Here is a 7,799-nt window from a genome sequence, read left to right on the forward strand (position 1 = left end):
CTTCCGTCCGTCCCACCTGCAGACGGCGTCTCTGTCCAAACGCCTGCACGAAGCCTTTCTGGTAGAATGGGATCTGTCAGGACAGAAAACAAACGCCGAGGTCGCCATGGAGACGGGATATGGCAGGAAGTGCTCCTCGTTCAGATCCAGATCCTGGCAGGTCTTACAGCCATGACCACCGTGATCCCGGTGAAGCAGTCCAGAGCTGGGGAGGCCAGGACATCAGGGAACAGCAGGACCAGCTCCCTGTGCACGCGCACGCACGCACGCACGCACGCACGCACACACGCACGCACGCACACACACACACACACACACACAGGGGTGATGCAGTTAAAATATCCTCCCATATCTCCACACATTAAGGACCACCCGGATCCAGATCAGAGCTGATGATGTCATCGGGTCATTCCTGAGGTTATACAGGTTCAGGTAGCAGATCAAATGATCCGGGTCACCACCAGAACCCGATGGACTACCTTTAAAGATCCTTTCATGTGAATGTGTTCGCATTCCTAGAGTAATCCTCAGTGATGGAACCGTTCCCTCTGTGGGGGCGGAGCCGGGAAATCACCTGCAGGTCTTCAGCTGTCTGCTCCTCGGCTCCTCCTCCTCCAGCAGACTCGCGGTGACACAGCACAGCTTGTTCAGGTCGGGAAGGCCGAGGAAGAACACGGCCCGCTGGGCCCCCCCGCTGGCCCTGCACACACAACCGACAGTCCAGCGAGCAGAACAAGGCAACATCATCTGTGTCCATGGCAACGGACGGAAGAGCTCCGGACCAACATTTAAAGTAATAAAATATAATATTCTGAAGAACAGCTGGCACTGATTTAAAAAGGAAGCCAGCCGATCACCCACTAATCTACAACATATTAATAATCAACTAATACAAGCAGGTAAAAATACACATTTATTGTTATTGTTAGTGCATAAAATAAACAGTATAAAATAAATCATTAAACATGATTAATAGCAGCTACAGCTCTGATGGCGTCTCACCTCTCCATCACCGCAAAGCAGCCTCCTCTCGCCAGGGAGCTAAAACGAGCTAGCAGCTAGATTAGCCTGTTTACCGAGCTAGCTTCAGAAGCGCTTTACATTAACATTTGGTGTTTAAGTCTACTATAGACGAACATTTATATTTACGCTACCCCGTAATGGTCGTTGTTCGCGTATAAACTATATAAACCTGGATAATTATCAAAATTCAAAAGACGACATGAATAAATGCAAACGAAGATGTTAAGGATGGGTGAAAGACGCTAACTGCGGTGACGTCCCACTCTGTTTACATTTACTCAAACGCTGCCACGTATCGACGTTATCGTAGGTCACCGCTATTTACCTTCAACTAAAATACGCAACTTACAATTAGGGACAATCTTTAAATGTATAATCCTCTGAACCAACCATTATAATGAGGGATTAGAGAAAGTCTGATTCAGGAGACTGCGTTTTTTTTTAACAAGCCGTGAGCCTGTTAAAACTGCTTCCAACAAAGTCACCTGTCACTCATTCACAATCTTTGATCAGTGACTCGGCAGGTTTTCGCGCCTAAAGGGAAAACATTCTTTTTCCACGGCGGGCCGCCTTATCACGCCATTTTAGCTGTGGCGCAGGGCAGCGGAGGGTTTACCAGGATCCGCGACACAACAACCGTGAAATAGAACCCTCATCCGGCGCCGGCGACAGGACGCCGCCCCGCCCATCGCGTGACAAGAATGTTTCCGTGAAAGTTAGAGAAAGACCGAAATGAACTTTAACCCGGTCCTCGCCCAAAGCGCACTCCTGATTGGCAGGGTAAGGACCAATCAAAGAGTCTCTGTTAATCAGCGAGGACGAGGAGGGCCAATGGCAGCACTGAACGGAGGGGGCGGGACGTTCCAAGCAGCCTTGAAGCGCTGTAAAGTTCAGAGATTGAACTACAACTCTACCGGAAACGCGCTTTTCAGAATGAAGTCAAACGAAGGAGTTAGTAAAAACGCGACGGCGCCGCAGATGGGCAGCAGTTCACAGGTTAAATTATAAATCCCATATCAGAATTATTTACACAACCAAACGGTATCACATAAAAAAAACGATTATTTAAATAAACATTATTACGGCTTTGTTATTATGAACTCCATGCTAAGTTGCCCCTGACGTGCTAGCTGTAGCTTGTAGCTAATTATCTACTAGAATTCTAAAAAGTAGGCATATTTGTTTCCATCAAGCAGAAAGGACAGATTTTATTTTGAAGGGACGACCGGAAGTGTGCTCCAGCAGTAATGTCGTCCAGCTGATGGTGACTGCACAGCGGAGGGCGGCTGCTTGGTGGTTAAACGGTGAGCGGACCGGACCGACAGACTCACCGGGGAGCCGTCGCACCGAGCCGCCCCCCCCCCCCGCGGTCGAACCGGAGCCACACATGGACGGGAAAGAGGATCCGCGCGGCGGCGGGCTGCGATCCTACCGCCTGGCGGAGGTGGAGCAGATGAACTCCTTCAAGTCCACGTGGATCATCATCAACAACAACGTTTACGACGTCACCAAGTTCCTGGAGCAGGTGAGTCCAGGACCGGAATCACGCCGGGAGGGGCGGGGCGGGACCCCCCCCCAATCGATCAGCCTCGTTTACAGATCGACAGCGAGCACCGGAAGTGATCGCGTTCAACCTTCCCGATAACGAATGGATGAGACGTTCACACGGACCGGATGATAATCAATCATTCATAGATCAGAGTGAAGCTGCAGCCTGACCTTTGACCTCTGCCCGTGTAATGCTGTACAGGGGTCAGGGTGTGGACGTGAGCTCAGCGCCGTCTTCAGTCAGAGGGCGGAGCTTTACTTACCTGTCGTTGGTCGAGGCGACTCACACACACACTCGCACTCACACACACACACACACACACACTCTCTCACACACACTCTCTCACACACACACACTCTCACACACACTCTCACACACACACTCACACACACACACACACGCACACACACACTCACACACACACACACACGCACACTCTCACACACTCTCACACACACACACACACACACACTCTCACACACTCTCTCACACACTTTCTCACACACACTCACACACACACACACACACACTCTCACACACACACACACACACACACACTCTCTCACACACACACTCACACACACACACACACGCACACACACACTCACACACACACACACACACACACTCTCACACACACTCACACACACACACACACACACTCTCACACTCACACACACACACACTCCTCCACCTGTTCTCTGTCTGAATGGGATCAGTGACATCACAGCAGCCTGATGATGTCACTGATCAGTGACTGCTTTCTCATTGGCTGGAGGATGCCCGTTTGACAGAGAGGGGTCCGGTCCCTGAACACAACCCTGAACCAGGTGCGTCTCCTTGCTCCCAGCATCCAGGAGGAGAGGAGGTGCTGAGGGAGCAGGCAGGAGGAGACGCCACTGAGAGCTTTGAGGACGTGGGACATTCCAGCGACGCCAGAGACATGGCCAGAGACATGCTGATAGGAGACCTGCACCCGGTCGGTTCACCCGTCTGTCTGACCGTCCGTCTGTCTGACTGTCCGTCTGTCTTTCTGACCGTCTGTCTGACCGTCCGTCTGACCGTCTGTCTGACCGTCTGTCTGACCGTCTGTCTGTCTGACCGTCTGTCTTTCTGACCGTCTGTCTGTCTGACCGTCTGTCTGTCTGACCGTCTTTCTGACCGTCCGTCTTTCTGACCGTCTGTCTGTCTGACCGTCCGTCTGTCTGACCGTCCGTCTGTCTTTCTGATCGTCTGTCTGACCGTCCGTCTGACCGTCTGTCTGTCTGACCGTCTGTCTGTCTGACCGTCTTTCTGACCGTCCGTCTTTCTGACCGTCTGTCTGTCTGACCCGTCCGTCTGTCTGACCGTCCGTCTGTCTTTCTGATCGTCTGTCTGACCGTCCGTCTGACCGTCTGTCTGTCTGACCGTCTGTCTGACCGTCTGTCTGACTGTCTGTCTGACTGTCCGTCTGTCTTTCTGACCGTCTGTCTGTCTGACCGTCTGTCTGTCTGACCGTCTTTCTGACCGTCTTTCTGACCGTCTGTCTGACTGTCCGTCTGTCTTTCTGACCGTCTGTCTGACCGACCGTCTGACCGTCTGTCTGTCTGACCGTCTGTCTGACCATCTGTCTGTCTGACCGTCTGTCTGACTGTCTGTCTTTCTGACCGTCCGTCTGTCTGACCGTCTGTCTGACTGTCTGTCTTTCTGACCGTCCGTCTGTCTGTCTGACCGACCGTCTGACCGTCTGTCTGTCTGACTGTCCGTCTGCAGGACGACAGGCACATGATCGCCCCCCCTGAGGTGAGTGAAGTACGACGTAACCGTGATGTCATCAGTGGAGGCTGCTGACATCATCCTGGCAGGAAGTTGCTGTCCAAGTGCATCCTGGGTAATGCAGTGTGTAGGGATTTTAGACTTTGAGCCACATCGGGTACGTTTTGACACGCCCACCATCATCACAGTTACCTGTTCAGGTGCGTCACCCAAGCAGTGATCATTTAGCAGGTCCAGCTGAGGGAGTAATCTGGTTGGAGGTCTGATCAGCCAATCAGCAGCCCGGTTCAGACTGGATCCGGGTACAGACTGGACCCCGGTTCAGACTGGACCTGGGTTCAGACTGGACCCTGGTTCAGACTGGACCCCGGTACAGGACTGGACCCCAGTTCAGACTGGACCCCGGTACAGACTGGACCCCGGTTCAGACTGGACCCCGGTTCAGACTGGACCCCGGTACAGACTGGACCCTGGTTCAGACTGGACCCCGGTACAGACTGGACCCCGGTTCAGACTGGACCCCGGTTCCGTTGGCCTGAAGCTGAAGTCTGTGGTTTCTGTTTCAGGAGCGACCGCCGACCTCGACGAAGGAGGAGTCCAGGTACGCACACACTGCTCCAGGTGTGTTCAGACAGAATCCAGAGTGACCTCTAGAGCCGCTGTGATTGGGAGGCACAAAGAGGGCGTGGTTAGCTAATTAGCTCTGAGCTAACAGACCGCCGGCTGTCTGGTGATGAAACACGGATGAGCTTTTGTCTGAACGCACCTGGAGAAAAGGCTTCCGGCCACTCCCCTCTCTGCTGGTTAGCTAGTTAGCGCTCTGGCTGGTTAGCGTTAGCGGTTAGCTACAGACTGAACTAGCTGTCTCTCTCGCAGCTTCTGGTCGTCCTTCCTGATTCCGTGCCTGGTGGCGGTCATCATCACGCTGCTGTACCGCATCTTCACCGCGGACGACCAGTGACATCATCAGCATGTCACCGTGATGTCATCAACAGGTGCTCAGACAAATAACGCCTCTTGTGATTGACGGCTGCACCAGCCAATGGCAGCGTAGATGAGCTGCAGCCTCACGCCCACCATTGATTTCAGCCGGCCAATCAGGGGGCTCCATTTCGGATCATTGAATGTATGTTTCATAAATGTGGGCGGACACACGGCAGACTTCTCTCATATCTCAGCAGCAGCATGATGTCATCATGATGTCATCAGTCATGTGACTGTCGAATGCTCAATATGCAACACGTCTTGAATAAAGGATCAATAAGATTAATGCCGAGGCTCCTTTTTCTTCTGGTGTCCGAGTAGAACTTTAAAAGGTCCAGATGTTTGGGTTCTGATTTCACAACGAGGCGGTGTTTACATGAACCGGTCGTCATGGAGACGTGGTTACGCTGCGGGACGGTGAACACAAAGTCCCTTTCCAAGGATAGTTTGGTGACGGAGGTTCACCTGGACCGGAACCAGACGGGGTCTGTGATGCACCCTGGGGGGGGTCACCTCTTCACCTGGACCGGAACCAGACGGGGGTCTGTGATGCACCCTGGGGGGGGGTCACCTCCTCTTCACCCGGGAGGAACGCCTGCCGGAGGTTTGTGGGTTGATCAGGTTTCAATCCCGATCAGAATCCAGCAACAAACATGACACGTGACTAATTTAAACCAATCTGAGTCTGAGGGAGTTCTGCCACCTAGTGGTCAAACCCCTTCAGTACACCGAGCCTCCTCTTCATCACCATCATCCTCTGCAGTTCAAACTTCTTTCCTTTCATCTCACAGTGATTAGGACTGACCTTGAGGTGGTGCTAAAGGTCAGCCTGCAGTTTACTTTCTGAACGCATCACAAACACGGAGTGACGTCACAGAACACGTGTGTCTGTGTTGGAGGATGATGACGGAGGGCTTGAACTTTAATCCTAAAACCTTTCATGTCGCCTTAGGTGTTTGTTTGTTTGTTGTTTACTGTGTTTGCATTTGTTGTTTCTACCCAGGATGACGTCAGCCGTCCGACGGGAGGCGTGTCTCCGTATCAGCCGCTGCGGGACAGAGCCCGCGCTGTTTGTCCACACGCACGCTGTCCTCCGGGGGGGGGGGGGGGGGGGGGGGGGGGCGTCTCTGGTCTATAAGCCGCCCCTCGGCGTCGCCCGTTAAGTCCCGACCGGCCTGCAGGAATGTCCCGGTCACCTCCCAGGGTCCGCGCCGGGGGACAGTCGCCCTCCCCCGGCCAGAGCATGGACAACGGCCGGGGGAAGAGGAGGACGACGAGGAGGAAGACCTGGACGACGAGGCGGACGTTTCCCGTCTGGAGAGGTTCGTGAGGGACCGCCGGAGAGCCCGGTCCCTGCCCGCCCTCCCGGCCGCGCTGCTGCTCGGGGGCCCCGGGGGCCCCGGGGGCCCCGGCAGGAAGCGGGTGAAGTTCGCGGACTCCATGGGCCTGAACCTGGCCAGCGTGAAACACTTCAGCGCGCTGGAGGAGCCGCGGGTCCCCAGCAAGGTTCTGTCCCGGCACCGGAGCTTCCCGCCGCAGCGCCAGAACAGCCCGGACACGGGACACGGGCACGGGCACGGGCACGGGGCGGCTGCTGGCCTGCTTCCCGGAGCCCCGGGACGCGGAGCGGCGCGTCCTGCAGCTGCGCGTCTGCCTGGAGCAGATCACCGTCACCAAGTTTGAGGTGCGCGGACAGATCCGGGTCTTCACCGGCCGCAGCGACAGCGAGGTCGGGGTGCGGTACACGTTTAACGACTGGCGCTCGCACGTGGACGCGCAGGCTCTGCGCGCGGCCGCGGATCAGCCGGGCTTCGTGGGGGAGCGGTTCACCTTCAGCGTGTTCACGCCGCCTTCATGGAGCCCGGCTCGAGCGTGCACCTCGCCGTGTACGTCCGGAGCGGGGGGGGGGAGTTCTGGGACAACAACGAGGGCAGAACTACACCCTCAGGTACCGCTGCGTCCCCGGAGCCACGCCCTTTGTCCGCGCCGCGTTCCACGCCATCTGACCGCTGCGTCAAAGCTCTCCGTCCGTGCGTAAAAGCGCTCCGTCTGTCCAGCCAGCTGAGATGAGCTCGGAGGCGCACGTGGAGACTCCGACGCGAGTCTTCCGAGACCAGGACCCGTTCCCAGTCGGAACCAGACAGAATCTGGGTCTGGGTCTGCTGCTGCTTGGGATGTTGAAGGGACAGAAACATCCCACTGATGCTACGCTACAACAGGACGTGACGTCACTGCTGCTGTCAGACCGAATGGTTGATAATGAACCAACATCCTGTTTGTATAGAATCTACAGAAATGTGTCCTTTAATGTTGATAAATGATTTGAACTCAACCGACTGGTGACTGATTGCTACCTGAGCTAACAGAGCTAACGGGGGGGGGGGCAATCACTGATCAGGATCCTTACAGGTACAGCCAGAACCAGGTCGGTACTGGAAAGACAACAGGGAGACGAGGACCTGGACCAGTGGAGCTAGCGAGCCGGCTA

The 7,799-nt window shown here is 55.0% G+C and overlaps 3 protein-coding genes across 3 annotated transcripts in view; 2 read left to right on the forward strand and 1 right to left on the reverse strand.

Annotated features, from left to right (window-relative positions):
- Window positions 1-1,010, reverse strand: part of c14h18orf63 (chromosome 14 C18orf63 homolog) — a 6,011-nt gene extending 5,001 nt beyond the window's left edge. Inside the window, exons 1-4 of the mRNA XM_068748305.1 lie at window positions 1,003-1,010; window positions 575-700; window positions 168-246; window positions 17-73 (exon numbers count right to left, since the gene is read on the reverse strand). Of these exons, the coding sequence (XP_068604406.1) occupies window positions 17-73; window positions 168-246; window positions 575-700; window positions 1,003-1,010 (270 nt within the window). The remainder of the gene's footprint in view (window positions 1-16; window positions 74-167; window positions 247-574; window positions 701-1,002) is intronic.
- A 1,268-nt stretch (window positions 1,011-2,278) lies between these two features.
- cyb5a (cytochrome b5 type A (microsomal)) lies at window positions 2,279-5,583 on the forward strand. The gene is made up of 5 exons (XM_068747903.1): window positions 2,279-2,548; window positions 3,423-3,551; window positions 4,325-4,354; window positions 4,894-4,928; window positions 5,204-5,583. The coding sequence occupies exons 1-5, from the start codon at window positions 2,285-2,287 to the stop codon at window positions 5,286-5,288; spliced, it is 543 nt and encodes a 180-aa protein (XP_068604004.1). The 5' UTR covers window positions 2,279-2,284; the 3' UTR covers window positions 5,289-5,583.
- Window positions 5,584-5,701: 118 nt separating this feature from the next.
- Window positions 5,702-7,519, forward strand: ppp1r3g (protein phosphatase 1 regulatory subunit 3G). Its single transcript, XM_068748307.1, is given in 5 exon segments — window positions 5,702-5,796; window positions 6,493-6,867; window positions 6,869-7,161; window positions 7,164-7,235; window positions 7,238-7,519. Coding segments are annotated over 5 exon segments (915 nt in total). The 3' UTR covers window positions 7,318-7,519.
- The last annotated feature ends 280 nt before the right edge of the window (window positions 7,520-7,799 follow it).

The sequence above is a fragment of the Brachionichthys hirsutus genome, chromosome 14, assembly GCF_040956055.1.
Source record: "Brachionichthys hirsutus isolate HB-005 chromosome 14, CSIRO-AGI_Bhir_v1, whole genome shotgun sequence".
Classification (NCBI taxonomy): Eukaryota; Metazoa; Chordata; class Actinopteri; order Lophiiformes; family Brachionichthyidae; genus Brachionichthys; species Brachionichthys hirsutus.

Coding starts and splice junctions, on each gene's coding strand:
- cyb5a (XM_068747903.1), top strand. CDS start 2,285: ATGGTGACTGCACAGCGGAGGGCGGCTGCTTGGTGGTTAAACGGTGAG. Junction 3,552..4,324: donor TGATAGGAGACCTGCACCCG/GTCGGTTCACCC, acceptor GTCCGTCTGCAG/GACGACAGGCACATGATCGC. Junction 4,929..5,203: donor TCGACGAAGGAGGAGTCCAG/GTACGCACACAC, acceptor TCTCTCTCGCAG/CTTCTGGTCGTCCTTCCTGA.